The 16353-nt window shown below is 38.6% G+C and overlaps 1 protein-coding gene across 1 annotated transcript; it reads left to right on the top strand.

The window, feature by feature from the left end:
• Positions 1-3666: 3666 nt before the first annotated feature.
• On the top strand, positions 3667-4200 carry LOC145800186 (uncharacterized). Its single transcript, XM_082889831.1, has one exon. The coding sequence runs from the start codon at positions 3667-3669 to the stop codon at positions 4198-4200; it is 534 nt and encodes a 177-aa protein (XP_082745957.1).
• Positions 4201-16353: the final 12153 nt, after the last annotated feature.

Raw genomic sequence — 16353 nt, 5'->3', positions numbered from 1 at the left:
CTTTGTAAATCAACACAAGTTGAATATATAGATCATTCAAAAAAACTTACAAGAGCACTATCATTTCCAGCAGCAGTTCAAGATAATATATCATGCAACATAGCCTCGTAAGTTCCAAGTTTAATTTCGTCAAAATAATCAGATTCTCTTATCTTAATCTTTTCATCATCATTTGGATAGCCAATGGATAGATTTAAGATATCTACTTTATCTTTAATAGCAGCGGTGAATGCCCTGGTCATAAAACCATAACGTACACTGCCGAGAACCAATTTCTAAACAGCTATCCTTGCTACAGGTACTCCTTTCGCCGTACCAATCTTCAATTTACCAAAACTAGCATTTTTCACAATATTCCCCACTGCTATAGAAGCACATTAGGTACCTAGCATTTTCACAAGATTCCCCGCTGCTATAGAAGCACATTAGGTACCATGCCCAATATAATCCTTTATAGAATACAAATTAGTATCAGTACTTCCTTTTATTGGATCGAACAGTTTAGCTCCAACTATTTTACTGCATAAATTAACATAGATGTAGGCAACTCTTTAAATTATAGTCTAACTTTACTACCTATAACACAAGAAGACATTGATTGGTTGAGGTTAAGACTTACTTGTTGCATTTGAATTCGGAATCATTGATCCCAAGAAAGTCTTTACCAAAATGTCTGATTTTATTTGGTGAAAAGCTTGCTGATTTATAGTATATACCACTATCCATCACACCGATAATGATGTTAGTGTGATAGCTACAATTTGACATTTGAACCTCCAAGTTGAGTCCCATACTTTCCCAAGATTTTGTTGTTTCAAGAGTTAAGTTTTGTCTAGGGAAGATAGACACAACCTCCATACCTGAAAGCCAACAAAACAAAGGATTATTGCCTAAAAAAAGACAAGACATCACTACAAAATTAAGGAAGCTAAAAAAAATTACTTTTAGCATTTCATTTGAAGTGAGGGAGGAGATTAGGAATCTGATTTTAAATGTATAAGAATTTGTAAAACAAATGTAAAAACATAATTTATGAAAAAGAGAGAGATAAAGGGTCATATACTAACTTCTTTCGAATGCTCAAAGAAAAAGGAAAGAAAAACAATCAAAATATTTTGAGTTGGCAAATAGGATACATTATTGCTAGAAGAGCCTAGAATCAAATTTTGAGATTGAACTTAACTTTTGTTGGTGATAATTACAAATAAAACACTAGAAAATACAAATAATAAAAATTACAATAATTATTGAAAAGGATGAGGCGCGGGAAATTCGCTCTCTTTAAGGAGATTCAAGCTCTCTGCGGTTAGGCAAAGCCTCACACCTGTGCAGCAGAAAAAACCTTGACTTGTCCCCCCAGGATACAACAGCCCGACTAAGTCGTATGGTTAACCAATACTGCACAATTGGTTGAACCTAAAGCTTTACCACATACACCCTTTTTTATTTGCCTGATAATCTCACACAAAGCATAACAAAACAACAAAAACTTCTTCTCATGTGTTCCAAGATAGGAGATTAGCTCAATTTATAGAAGATGAAACTTGGTGGACAAGTTTCATGGAGGATCCTTCTTGGAAGTTGCTTGGAGGCTCCTTGGAAGATGCTTGGAGGATAGGTATGAAGACTTGAAGGAGACTTGACTTGGCAAAGACTTGGAAGATAAGAATAGGAAAGGAAATTGGTAAGCAACTTCCTTGGAAGTCTTGGAGACTTGTAGAGAAAGACAATGAAAACTAGGTGGGAAAGGAAAGAAAAGAAAATCAAACCTATAACACATTATAATATTAACTCATTATAATTTTCTTTATGGGTTAATTTCACTTTTATTCCCTAAAGTTTCACAATATTGTTTATTTTCATTCTTCAGCTTTTAATTTATTCTATTCAATCCCTGAACTATTGAATTTGGATCTACTCAACAAAATTGCAACTAATCTATTTATTATATTCACAAAAGGAGATAAACAAGTGAGTAGTAGAAGCATTAGCACATCAACTTTCGTAGGCAAAGTAGTCATTTAAGATTAGTTGTTGAAAAAAAAAAAAACAAAGAAAGAAAGAAAGAAAATGAAAGAAAGAGGAACGAAGGAAGTGGTGGGAACATTAATTATCCTATGCTTAAGTTAAATTAAATCGATGTATGCTTAAGTTGTCATTTGGTAATAATTTTTTTGCTTAAATAAGTAAAAAAACCAAAATAAGCTAAATAAGTTAATAAGACAAAATGTCACATTCAAATCATAATTATTATTTTTTTCTTCATAATCATCACACCCAAATTAAAAATAAAAAAATAAAAAAAGCAAAAATCCTACTAAAAAGTCAGGCTAAATTAGCTATTTCTAAATGAAACCTAAATTTTGTTAGGGAGTGCCTTTAAGCACGACTTATTCCTAGTATATGCATATAACTGACTAACACTCGAAAAAATTATTCTTTCTTTAGTGTAATGAGATAATTGAATAGATTGAAAATGATCTCATGTTGCTATTGAAGCATGTTTATTTATTTAAGTTAACTGGTTGTGGTTAATTAAATAAATTAGATTTAAGAGATTATGTGATAAAACCATATGATTTTGACATGATATGATTTCACATATATGTATGAGTATCTTCGTACCCGCATATCTTCTAATCTTTTAATATGAGATTGCTTGCTTGGTGGGCTCGTGGTTGCTCACCCCCTGCCTGTACATGTGTACAGGGAATGCTTTTCGGATTTGAAGATCAAACAATGGTTTTTACCATTTCATAAGTGTAATGTAGTGATGGATTGTACTACTTCATTTGTTGTTTGGCTGAGTGCTATTTTTTTTGTAAAGAGTAGTGTCCTTTCTTTTATTGTAAGCCTTAGGGCATTTTTTTTATTTGTATATAAATGTCATTGTTGTATAACGAGAGGGAATATGTATATTTAATTTTTCATCATTTCATCCAAGGATGAAATGTTATTTGTAAATGGACTTAATTAATGAATATTGGTAAGGTTATTCGAGTAATAAAATACGGGGCGTGACAACTTAGTATCAGAGTTACCGGATTTGAATACTTGGAGCTCGTGGGAAGTGATTGTTTAACCACAATGGGTTCATTTAGCATGTTTAGGAAGTGTTATGCATCTTGTGACTATATGATAGCATGCTTATGTGACTAAATGGGTATTGGATTGGACTTTTGGGATGTTGTTTGTGCTGGTTAAATTCCTTGAGGTCTTATTAGAAGGGTACTTGATCAATACTCATTCTACTAAGAATTCTTGGTTTTTCGTAGAACGAATCTCATCATAACAGTATAATCCGTATGTGTTTACATGACTAAGTGCTTATGTGGAGTGAAATTGAATTGTGTATATGGTAAAGAAATATATGGAATTATTGTAGTCGAACGTGCGAGTCCAGTTACGAGCACATATGAGTTAATGTGCTAAATTATTTCTCTTGTGTCATTTATTAGGATGAAAGGAAGGGGTCAAGTCTGTGGTGGTAGAGGCAGGAGGCATGGTAGGGCTCGCCGAGGTGTGCATGAGGTACCAGTCCATAGGGTTCCGGTGCAAGAAGAAGGGTTTGGCCAAGCTAATATGGCCGTGCAAGGAGGCCAAGCTAATGTGGCCGAGCAGATGGGACAAGTGGGTCAAACCACAATGGGGGCCCTAGCCTGAGAAATGGCGGGGGCTTGGAGAGAGTCTATGAATTTGTTGAGGGCGGAGAATCAAGCCCGAGAGAACACCGTGGAGTCAAGGACAAGTTTCCTTACTAAAGAGTTTTTATGGGCCAAACTAGATAAATTCCATGGTGACCTCGAGCCCAAGAAATCAGATGAGTGCCTCGAACAAACTGTGAAGACATTCAAGATGCTTCATATAGATGATAGCGAATTGAGGGTGACTCTAGAGAGTTACTACCTTAAGGGGGATGCAGGTCAGTGGTGGAAGTATGCCAAGGGTAGGGTGGAGCCATCATGGGAAGCCTTTGTGGTTGCTTTCCAAGATAAGTATTTACCTCCCGCCGTGAGGGAGAGATTAAGGCAAGAGTTCAAAGACCTCAAACAACTTGACATGACCGTGGCTGAGTTCGAGGCAGTCTTCTCTAGTTTATCTAGGTTTACACTAGAGTTAGTGGCAACAGAAGAGCGCCATTGCATTGAATTCGAGAAAAAGTTAAAAACCAAAATTTCTTTAAGATTATTGGGAACATGATTCAGAACTATCACCGTCTTGTAGAGTCGGCGGCATACGTTGAGATTTTTGTGCAAGCCGAGGAGGAGAGGCTTCGGAGTTCGAGGCCTAGGGGCCAAGAGTCTCAAGGAGACTATAGGCAGAATAAGAAGAGCAGGGTACTTTTTCATTCCAGCCACAACCACGGCAGTCAAAATCCACTTTTCCTTTGCCTAGTGCGGTTCCGGAAAAAAGTACATCTAGTGGCTTCACGTGTTTCAAGTGTGGCCAATCAGGCCACAAAGCCTCTTCGTGCCCACAGAAGGGTGGAGGACAGTTGATGTTGACACCACCACCTAACCGATCTCAGAGTCAGTCTTAGTCTCAGAATGGAGGCCAGGGATTTAGTTGTTATTAGTGTGGTCAGCCGGGGCATATGAAGAGAACTTGCCCTCAGTTGGAAGGCGCATCTGGCGCATCAGAGTCGAAGCAGACTCAGAGCCACCATCAGGCTTATTCAGCTCAGGCTTCATGAGCTAATTAGGGAGCCACATCGGCTCAGTCGGTACAACAGGCCTATGCTTTGAGAGGGGGACAAGTTAATCAGGGGCCACAGGGGCACGTGTATGCTGTTACCGTGCCAGAGCAGTTGTCAGAATCCTCAGTTGTAAGTGGTATTTTTGTTGTGTGTAATTCTTTGGCTAATGTATTGATAGACACGGGTGCATCTCATTCATTTTTATCTACTGCATTTGCTTATGCATTAGAGTTAGAGGTAGCACAGTTAGTGCCTCCACTCAGAGTAGAGTCACTTGTTGCGAGTACAGTTGATTTAGACCGAGGTTGTCGTGATTGTGAAATAGAAGTTGCCAGGCGTCAACTTCCGTTTGCTTTTGTGTTGCTAGATATGTCGAGTTTTGATGTCATTTTAGGCATGGATTGGTTGTGTTCTTATCAAGCTGTGATTGATTGTTACCATCAGACAATTACAGTGTGCACTTCGGATGGTGATCGTTTCTATTTTCTGGAGAACCGAGTTGATAGAGCCTTGTTGTCAATTGTTGACCCTTGTAGTAGGAGCAAGCTTAGTGGCCTTCTTGCAACTCTCTTGGATAGTGAGAGTGGCAGGGCTCGTGTTGAGTTACCAAGGGTAGTTTGTGAATACCCGGATGTGTTTCCAGAAGATCTTACTAGTTTACCACCTCACCGGGAGATCGAGTTCTCCATTGAATTAGTGCCTGGCACGACACCGATTTCCATGTCACCGTATAGATTTGCACCCGCCGAATTGCATGAGTTGAAGATTCAACTCCAAGAACTTTTAGACAAGGGCTTCATTCACCCTAGTACATCACCTTGGGGAGCGCCGGCTCTCTTTGCGAAGAAGAAGGATGGGTCATTATGGTTGTGTATTGATTACTGCAAGTTGAATAGAGTTACAGTTAAGAACAAGTATCCTCTACCCAGAATAGATGATTTGTTTGACCAACTTAGAGGGTTTCGTTGCTTCTCAAAAATAGATTTGAGGTCAGAGTACCATCAGTTGAGAGTCCGGGAGAAGGACATTCAGAAAACGACCTTTCGTACGCGTTATGGCCACTATGAATTCCTTGTAATGCCTTTTGGGTTAACCAATGCGCTTGCTTCCTTTATGGATTTGATGAATAGAATTTTTCGGGAATATTTGGACCGTTTTGTAGTCGTCTTTGTGGACGACATTTTAATTTATTCAACCTCTAAGGAGGAACATGAGGCTCACTTACAGGTAGTGCTTGAATTGCTTGAGAAACTCCGTTTGTATGCCAAGTTTGAGAAATGCGAGTTTTGGTTAACCGACGTAAAATTTTTGGGGCACGTAGTGTCAAGAGAGGGAGTAACAGTAGACTCTTCAAAGATAGATGTCGTGCAAGATTGGGAACAACCTAAGAATGTTTTTGAAATCTAGAGTTTCTTGGGGTTAGCGGGGTATTATCGACGTTTTGTTAGGGACTTCTCTAGACTAGTTGCACTTTTGACTAGGTTGACTAGAAAGGGTATCAAATTTGTGTTTAATGAGGCTTGTGAAAAGTCATTCCAAGAACTTAAGACTAGATTGACCACTGCACCAGTCTTGATAATTTCAGAAAGGGGTTTGAATTACACTGTCTATTGTGATGCATCCGAGGATGGACTTGGTTGTGTCTTGATGCAAGAGTGAAAAGTTGTGGCCTACAGTTCACGACAATTGAAAACTCATGAGAAGAATTACCCCACCCATGATTTAGAATTGGTGGCGGTAATTTTTGCCTTGAAAATTTGGAGGCATTACTTGTATGGTGAGAAGTTTGAGGTTTTCTCCGATCATAAGAGTCTAAAGTATTTGTTTTCTAAAAAAGACTTGAATTTACGACAATGGAGGTGGATAGAATTTATGGAGGATTATGACTTTGAGTTACACTATCATCCAAGGAAGGCCAATGTGGTGGCCGATGCTTTGAGTCGAAAATCTGTAAGTAGTTTGACAAGTGTGGCCATTCGAAAATAGGATATGCTGGATGTTATTAGCAAGTTTGATTTGCACTTGGGTGAGTTCGGAGAGAGTGCTACCCTGTTTACTTTGAATGCTCAATCTACCTTGGTTAGTAAGGTTAGAGGCACAACGAGGGTTATGAAACGGGATGTCGCTTTATTTGTATCGAAGTGCCTTACTTGTCAACAAGTGAAGGCCAAACACCAAAGCCCAACGAGTTTGTTACAACCCTTACCAATAGCCGAGTGGAAATGGGAGCGTGTTACCATGGATTTTATAGTTGGGTTTCCTAGAACACAACGAGACAATGACGCGTTTGGGTGATTGTTGATAGGTTAACTAAGTCTACCCATTTCATTCTGATGTGCACCAGCGACTCAGTTGAACGCTTGGTAGAGTTGTACATTAGAGAGATAGATCGACTTCATGGAGTCCCTGTGACTATTGTGTCGGATAGGGATCCTCGTTTTACTGCCCGGTTATGGCAAAGCCTTCAAGAGGCGTTGGGAACTAAGTTGACTCTTAGCACCTCTTATCATCCTCAAACCAATGGACAGTCAGAATGTATCATTTAGATTTTTGAGGACATGCTCAGAGCTTGTGTCCTTGATTTTAAGGGTCCTTGGGAAAGGCACTTACCATTGATTGAGTTCGCTTACAACAATAGTTACCAAGCTAGTATTGGGATGGCACCATTTGAGGCCTTGTATGGCCGATCTTGTAGATCACCAGTTTGTTGGGCCGAAGTGGGTGATACACCATTACTGGGTCCGAAAATTGTTAGAGAGACAACCGAGAAAGTTGTTCTCATTCGGAAGAGGTTAGCTACGGCCCAAAGCCGACAAAAGAGTTATGTCGATAAGAGGAGACGACCTTTATCTTTTGAAGTTGGTGACCATGTGTTTCTAAAAATCTCACCAAGGTGGGGTTCGATGAGATTTGGTAAGAGTGGTAAATTATCTCCAAGGTTCATTGGGCCTTTTGAGATCTTAGAGGGAATTGGGAAAGTGGCATACCGGTTAGCTTTATCGTCACAACTTTCGGGGGTTCACAACGTATTTCATGTATCTATGCTTAGGAAGTATGAACCCGACCTTCTCATGTTCTTAATTGGGTTGACTTGGAGGTAGATAAGGATGCCTCTTACGAAGAACGACCGGTTCAAATATTAGATACCCGGGAACAAGTGCTACGAGGCAAAACTATACCATTGGTAAAGGTATCGTGGAGATACCATGGGGTTGAAGAAACGACGTGGGAACGGGAGGCGGAAGTCCGCTCCAAATATCTGGATTTATTTGAAAATGCTTAAGTTACTTTTCTTTGTAATATTCCCTAGTGTTGAGGGAAACGTATTTAAAGTTGTTAACCACATGTTGATATGTGCGTTGTTGTTTTAAGCATAAGGTTGTTTAGAGGTGCCATTACTTTTTGGAAAATTTCATGTTTATGCATATTTGGGAGGTTATTGTTAATGAGATAACCATGGTAAAAATGGTGGAATTTGGTTGAGAGTTAGTATTGTGATTTGAAAATGAAATAACGTGGCTTTGATCGTTAGAAACCCTTTTGTTTGGGTAGTTTGATTTGAAATTTCGGGGACTAAATTCTTTAAGAGGGAAAGCTTGTAGCGATCCAGTTTCAATCATTCTTTCATGTTTTGCCACTTAGAGTGGGTCGGTTGGAGGTCGAGCTACCCGGTCAGCTCGCGGGGGTCCAGGAGGCAGCGCTCCTTGGCGGGTCCGAGGGCAGTGCCCTGGCGGGGGTCGAGTTGCCCGGTCAGCTCGCGGGGGTCTAGGGGGGCAGCGCCTTGGCGGGGTTGAAAGGTAGCGCCCCCAAAACAAAAATGCAAAATGCATTAGAAGTTGCTTGTCCGCTCGAGCGGCCGTTTATGCGCTCGAGCAGAGAATGTTAGTTTCAAAAGTTTGACCTGTCTGCAAAAGTACTAGGAAAGTGTATTTGACGCTCGAGAGGGGCTTTCCACGCTCGAGCGGACCATGCATTATATCAGTTCGTGAATATGATATTTCACATCACTTTTGTATATCTCTCTCTCTCTCTCTCTAAAAACATTTCCTCTCCCTTCTCTCTACATTTCTTACCAAAAACCTCACAAGATCTTTGATTTCTTCAAATCCTTTAGGATTTGGACCTAAGTTCTTCATCAAAGTTGGTTAGCTCCTCGAGGGCTTGGTTGTGTGCGGTGAAGATCGAGTTTGGATACCGTTGATTTTGGGGGTTTCATCTCATTTCTTCTTCAAAACTTGAGGTAGGGATTTTCTTAGAGATATATATATTTTTGCAAGATGTAGATGATTTTCGAAATCATCATTCGATAGCTTTGAAAATTGATTGTTAATTCAAGAAGTTGAGCGATTTTGAAAGTGGGTTTATCTCTTGTTTTTTTAAAATGATCTTTTAGGTTTTGATCATCATTGATTGAAGAAAAGATGATTTTAGAAAGTTTTCTTTCAAAAGATTTGAGTTGTATAGTTTTGGTGAGAAAACCTAGAATTTGGGGATTTTTTTTAAGAGACTGAAAATCCATAAATGATATTTTTATATTTATTTTGTGTGTCAAAATAAATGGATGTTTGGAAATTTTCTTATTTATATTTATATAAATAATGAATTTCAGGGAATATGAAAATTGTTGTTCATTTTAGAAATTATTGTTCAAAACGTTGAAATAGTCTTGAAATGACTAATTGTTGAGGATACTTGAGAAGAGGGAATTGTGTTATTCCTTGAATGATGAATTGGAATAAAAATATTTATATTCATCTAGTGTTATTGGCATATCAATTCATTTGATTACATTAAACTTTGAAAGTTGATTTGAAAACTTGCATTGAGAAAAGAATGTTGAGAAACAAGTTCCATGAATTGGTTTTGGGGTAAATACGGTGGTAAGTCTTGACAGGTGGTGTAGATGAAATTGAATAGGTTTCGAGCCTTCCAGTTAATATTGGTAAAAATGACAAATTCTAGGTGTCGAGCCTTCCAGTCAATGCTGGTAAAAATGACAAATTGGTAGTACTTGTATAGTTTACTTGCAGACACCGACCTAGGGATTACCAGAGTCATATTTACCGCCCTTGAAATAAATTGTTAAGTTTTGAACAATTGAAATTGCATGACATCATTGAGCATGATGGTTTTCAAAAGATGAAAAATATGATTTATATTTAAAAAGGACATAGCATGGCATGTGCATTTCATCTCTTGAGACTTGTATAAAATGTATATACTTTGTTAAAAATTTCCTACTGGGCTTTATACTCACCCTACGAGATTTTTGTGCAAGAAAGGATATGGTGATTCCGCCTAACTAAAGGCTAGAAAATGTGTGTATTGAGAGTATAAAACTCTCATTTTGCTGTGACTCTGTTTGTAAGCCAAGGGCTGTATTTGTGTGGATTTGAATAACCATTTTGTGTAACCAGGCTTAAGCCTTGGAAACTCGTAAACCCTTAGGGGTATTTATTTGTTTAATTACTTGTTGTTGAACTAATGTATTATCGCATAAGGAATTATTTACATTAAGAAATGCAAGTGTGGGATTGTATAATTGGCTTTCTTTTAAAAGGGCCATGATTATTTTATTGTCATTTGGGTATGAAAATTGGGGCGTTACAGTGTGCACCCAATATTCGACCTCTCAGCCATATCTCATGGTCATTATATATATGTGGCCACACCTTTTCTTTTCTTCTTTTTTTTTTCAGTCCTTAATCAGACTAGACAATATTGTTAGACCATCATGGGGGTCGATTCCAAGTCTATCTTAATGATTCAAACCGTTCAATGTGTAAAGCTCGTCTCACGTCATCTTTGCAAAAAAATCATATTGATCGGAAATTGATAGGTATTTGATCAGATTATATTTGTTTGAACGACAATTACGATTTTAAAAATAAATCACAGACACAAATGCAAGTTGATTAAGTGACTTTCGATATCAAGATGAGCCTAAAATCAAACCCACAATAGTCCAACAGTATCATCCAATTCGTTTTGAACCTAGAAAAGTGTTGATCCCTGTACATATTTTACATAGAGAGAGAGAGAGAGAGAGAGACAGACAGACAGAGACAGAGACAGAGATAGAGACAGAGATAAGCTGGACAAATTGTTGACACTACCTATTTATTGAATCAGACTGCTAGTGTACTCAAGCAGCTCTCCTCCATTAGCCTCTCTTCTTCTATATTTGTCTTTTATGATTCTAATTTCTATCTATTATATTATTGTATTTATTGATTGCTATAAATATTTAATCTCAATTACCAAAACAACAATTTTATGAACCCTAATTATTCTTGATGATACTACTGGTCTCTGTGGATTGGGTTGCGCTGATCCACGCCTCCCACGCCGTTGTCTGACTGCTGGGCCCATCGGATAACTTGCACAAGAGTCCAACAGGAAACGAGAGTCCCCCAGCAAACCCTCCGACGATCTAGTTAGAGAAGAGAGACCACTGGAAAAAATAGAGATAGGATTGTGATATAGAACTTAACCCCTCCTTTTGTCTTAGAAACCTCCTTATATCCTTTTCATCCTTTCCTCCCGTCATCCTGGCCAAAAGTCTATACTCCAGCTTGCATTATTCATGGTAAGACCGTTTTCTGTCCCATCGTAAGGGGGTTGTTGCATTAAATGCTGCAGGGGACCTCATTAATGATTGGTGTGTGGTGCAATAAATTTACAAGATCTTTGTCTGCTTATGTGGCTGGTTCTCCTCTTGACAAGTGTTTAAATGCCATTGGTTCTTGGTGCTATACTGGGTTTTAGTAATGTTGGGCCTTAATGTTTGGATCGTGTATTGGGCTCTAAGTGGGGAGCCAATAGCCTTTATGGGCCCACCTATGTCAATTCTGAAAGAAATGATAACTAGAAATTAGGAAAAGAGTAATTTTAATTTTGTAATACTACTAGTTATTAACATTAGGTAGCATTTGGTTTTGTTTTAGAATTGTGATTTGGATAATAACTCATAACCAAACATATAACTTAAAAATAAATTCAAATACTCTTTCCAAAAATAAAATAAAATATTTAACATAAAAAATAAAATTATTTAAATAAAAATTATATATTTAAAATATAATTTTTTTTAATTTTTAAATATTTAAAACATTATAAAAAATACAGTGCACAAATGTAGTAAATACAATACAAATTAAAAATAAATAAATATTTATCCTAAAAAATCAAATTAAGAAAATATTTAAATATTTAAGAAAAAATAAACTCAAAATTTTTTAAAACATAACACAAAACTTAAAATATAATTCAAAATTCTTTTTAAAATTTATAACCAAACAAATTTATTCTTTTCAAAACTCATTTTAAATATTCAAAACTCCAAATACAACTTAACACTCAAATCAAAGAGATCCTTAAAATATTAATGCAAATTTTTCTCTCATTTGAGTGCTAGGAGTTGTTTGGAAAGTTGGCTATTTTAATTTTTGACTGTTTTAGTAGATTAAAATATTTATGTTTAGGAAGAGGGTTGAATTTTTTTTATAGCTAGATGTGATATTTGTGAGAAAAAAAATAAAATAATTATGAATTTGATATAATATTTTATCTTATTAATTATTTTAATTATTTTTTATTTTTTGTTTTTAAAATTTCGTGCATGTTTGACATCTCCTAAAAAAACTAAAAATTCAAAAAGTTACTGAAAAAGTAAAAAAATTAATACTATTCACATGTTTAGACGAAAAAAAAAAATTTTTTGAATAGATAGAGGATAAAAGACAAAAATGCCCTTTTTTTGTCCCCTTCTAACCGTGCACTTTTTGTTGATGGAAAAAAAAAAAAAACAAACAAACAAACAAACAATGCAGCACAGTGCACTACACGAACCTGCGCTCACATTCACTAACAGTGTAGCACAGTGGTGAGAAGGGTAGCAAGGTCATTTTGCTAGTTGATATAATATTTTAATACATATTTTTCGTAAAAGATTAAAAAATTATTTTAAACATACATCTTTTTTTCTTCTACTTTTTTAGCTAAAAAATTTAAAACGTGCACTTATATAATTCATCCCAAATAACCTCTTACTCTAAAAAACCAGTGTAGGAGAGGGTTCAAGAAAGGAGTTGGAAAATTCGAAGATCTTCGAAGATCCTTGAAGAACAATTTCGAATTCTCTAGAATATGATGAGAGGCTTAGATTCTTCAATAATCTCAACTTAGGAACACGACAACAAAGGAGATGATGGAGATAAGAGATTGGGTGAAGAAGAAGGCAAAATGGCTAGAGAATAGAATAATGGCAAGGCTCTCCCATGGATCTCCCACTTTCACTCTCAAGGTTGATAATGGAGAAGGGAAATTAGTTCTTTCTCAAGAGTTAAAAATCTCCAAAATCCATCCCTTGTAAAGCTATGGGTGGGTGCTATTTATAGGCACCTCATGATGTAGGATGGAGCCCATGTGCAAGGCACATGGGGGATATTTTCTCTAACCACCTTGTCCGAGGGGGTGACCTCTCCGAGGAGGTGACTTCTCCGAGGAGGTGACCTCTCCGAGGAAGTGACTTCTCCGAGGAGGTGACCTCTCCGAGGAGGTGACTTCTCCGAGGATGAGAAAACCCCGAAGAGGAGATCAATCCCTCGGCGAACCCTTCTTCTTAGCCACACCTAACCAATGATCCCCAATCATCCCAAAGGGTCAGGGGTAGTCCCAGAGGACGTCCTGCCGCAAAATATTGCCGAGTCTCATGGACCCCCCGGGGTCGTGCCACCTCGACCCGGGTATAGGCTAGTTTAACCGAAGAGTGAATTTATCTCCACTCACCGTCCTCGGGATCGGGTCCTTTGTTCGGACTCCATTACGCCCATGGTTCTGGTACGTAGACCCCGGAAAGCTCCGAGCCCGCAAGTGTTCTGGGACTCATTAACGGAGCGACTTCTAGATTGCGTCTGAATCCGTTCGAAGCCAAGTACTTCGGATCTCTAGATTCGTGGATCCGAATCCTTTCGAGTCCGAGTGCCTCGGATCTCTAGGCTTGCTTAATACCCTTTCGAGTCCGGGCACGAGTAAGTCTCTAGGTTCGTGGATCCGAACCCTTTCGAGGCTTAGAGCGATTCAATCCGTTTGATGGCGATAAATCTGGGCCCACCGATTCTTGGACTTGCGATAAATTCGGGCCCACTAATCTTGGGCTATTGGGCCTAAATAATTTAGTGGGCTCAAATTAGCCCCTCTTACATTTGCCCCTTGCGTGTATGAGAAATTTTAAATTTCTCAGACATGCATACTGTCATTTCTTCGACCCTGTTTCGCATCACGTTCCCCAAAAAAAAAAAACGTTTTGTCACGACAGAGTCTATGGATAAAGTTGATGACGCACTTCAATTTACAGAAAAAATTGACAAGCAAAAATTTTATTTTATTTTATTTTATTTTATTTTATTTTTTTTTTTTTTTTTTTTTTTTTTTTTTTTACTCTCCACCAACCAAACCTGGACATGTAATTAATAAGGCACCAAATAAGTTGCTCAAAGAAAATAATAATAATTCTTTTCTTTTCGTGAAGCAAATAAAATCAAAAGTTTGACCATTTTTTTTTTTAACTCCAGAAGCCCAAATCAAAGGCCATCATTTATATATATATATATATATATATATTCAGGATATTTGAGAGAATATGCTAAGAATCAAACCTTTTTTTTTTTTTTTTAATATAAGGGGAAAAAAGACAAACCCTAATCTATAGCTAAATGTTTGTTGCCCACAGCCATTCGGCTTTCTCTCTCTCTACACAGAGAGACCAACCCAGGTCTCTTCTTCTTTTTTTGTTTTCTTTAACAAATCAGAGGCTAATAACAAACCAGAGGCTCTATTTCACCTGTTTTACTTCGGCTTAGCGGCCCAACTCCTCAGAGATCCAGGCACATCGGAGCTCGATTTCGCCGACCAACGCCGACGCTGACTCGTCTGCGACACCACTGTCGCTGCTGTCTTGCGCCACCAGCTCATGCTATCACTAGCCTAGCTCGTCACTGAAGACCCACAAACCACCGTAGTCGGCCTATCCGAGAGTCAGCCGTGGCACTATTTTTTGCACGCGACCACCCAATTCGCGTAGCATGTGCGCTTCATGTCCAGCACCTGTGAGATCGCTGCTTCTATCAGACGCGACCGGCCAGTGCCGACCACGTCGCCCTCGCAACGCGTCGTTGGTCCGTCTAGCATCTTTCTTACATAGATCTCGGCCTTGCTTTGCTCTTCTGCTCCAAACACTGTCTACTTTGCCACTGCCAATCGGTGCCGTTACTTCATCACAGCAATGTCTAGCCGAGCGCCGTTCACCGCGCCGTCGGCCTTCAAGAGAACCAGCCGCAGTCTTGCCTTGCGTGGACAATCTGTACTTATGGCTTATGCCATTTGTTGTTTCTTCCTTCTTTTAGCTTCACGCCTTAACCATTGTTACATCAGATCTGTGAGCAAGTATTTGAAGTCCTCTTTTTGAACTTCTTATTTGTATAAATTCTGATTTATAAAATTTTGGATAATGTAACCCATAAATTTCTGCTGTTGCACATCTTGATGAAGAGATCTTGATTTTTGCATACTCACTGGATTCGGCCGTGATTAATCAACGTGGACCTCGTCACCCTTTCAACGCGTCGTGTATGGTCGCCACCTTCTTTCCGACACCATTGCTGCCTCCGGCCTCAACTTGTCCAACGCCGACCACGCACGTTCGCCCACTCAACGCAACGTGTGTGGTCTTGCCCAGCCTAGCTCAGTCCTGTTGATTACAGTCTATAAAACCTCTCTGATTTCAACTTGAATTTCCAACATCGGCTTCGGACTTCACCCCTCTAACAGTCCCAAATTTGTGAGTATGAAATTCGGCTCCCTCTTCCTCTCGTTGAATAATAAAGATGATATATTGTTGTTTGTTTAACTTGTGGATGCTTGGGAAATACATAGCTGATGCCAAAATTTTGTGTGACCGTTGTAGCTTTACGTCGGCTTGAGAGGAGCCGGCCCGAAGAGACAAAAACTTGATTGTTGCATTTTTTCACAAGCTCGCTCAAAGGAGTAGAATTGTTGTAGCTTAAATAGATAATTATTATTTGTTGATGTTGCCCCATTCTGATAATGCCTGAATCATGATCTGAAATTAATATTGTTTGTCTCATTTGTTGGCTTTGCTATTTCAGGCAAATGAATTCTTGATTGAAATCCACGACCTCGGGGCCCTTGGAACCCGCACTAATGAGAGCAAGGGCTGTTCCTCGGAAGTCCGAACAAAAGCAAGACTGTCCCTCGGGAGTTCGAGCAGAAATAAGGCTGTCCCTCAGAAGTCCGAGCAGAAGCAAGGCTGTCCCTCTGAAGTTCGAGCAGAAATAAGGTTGTCCCTCGGAAGTCCGAGTAAGAGTCCACTCTACTTTGAAAAGAAATATCCTCGGAGCTCGTATTGATGAAATCAAGGGCTGTTCTTCAGACCCGCACTAATGAGAGCAAGAGTTGTCCCTCGGAAGGCTCTCCCTCAGAAGTCCGAGCAGAAACAAGTCTATCTCTCGGAAGTCCGAGTGGAAGTATACTTCTATTATGTCAAGAAAACTCCCTTCAGGTTGGTAACTGAGTCTACTATTTCTCTTTCTTCTTTGAGGGGCAACAAAAATTGAAAACTGTTTCAAGCAACATAA

This window comes from Camellia sinensis, chromosome 10, assembly GCF_055761805.1.
Source record: "Camellia sinensis isolate YWXY chromosome 10, ASM5576180v1, whole genome shotgun sequence".
In the NCBI taxonomy this organism is placed as follows: Eukaryota; Viridiplantae; Streptophyta; class Magnoliopsida; order Ericales; family Theaceae; genus Camellia; species Camellia sinensis.
The sequence above is the reverse complement of the archived record's forward strand: the minus strand, read 5'-3'. Positions and strand labels throughout refer to the sequence as shown.

What these genes read in the sequence shown, in the direction of transcription:
- LOC145800186 (XM_082889831.1), top strand. Translation starts at nt 3,667, where the DNA reads ATGGCGGGGGCTTGGAGAGAGTCTATGAATTTGTTGAGGGCGGAGAAT.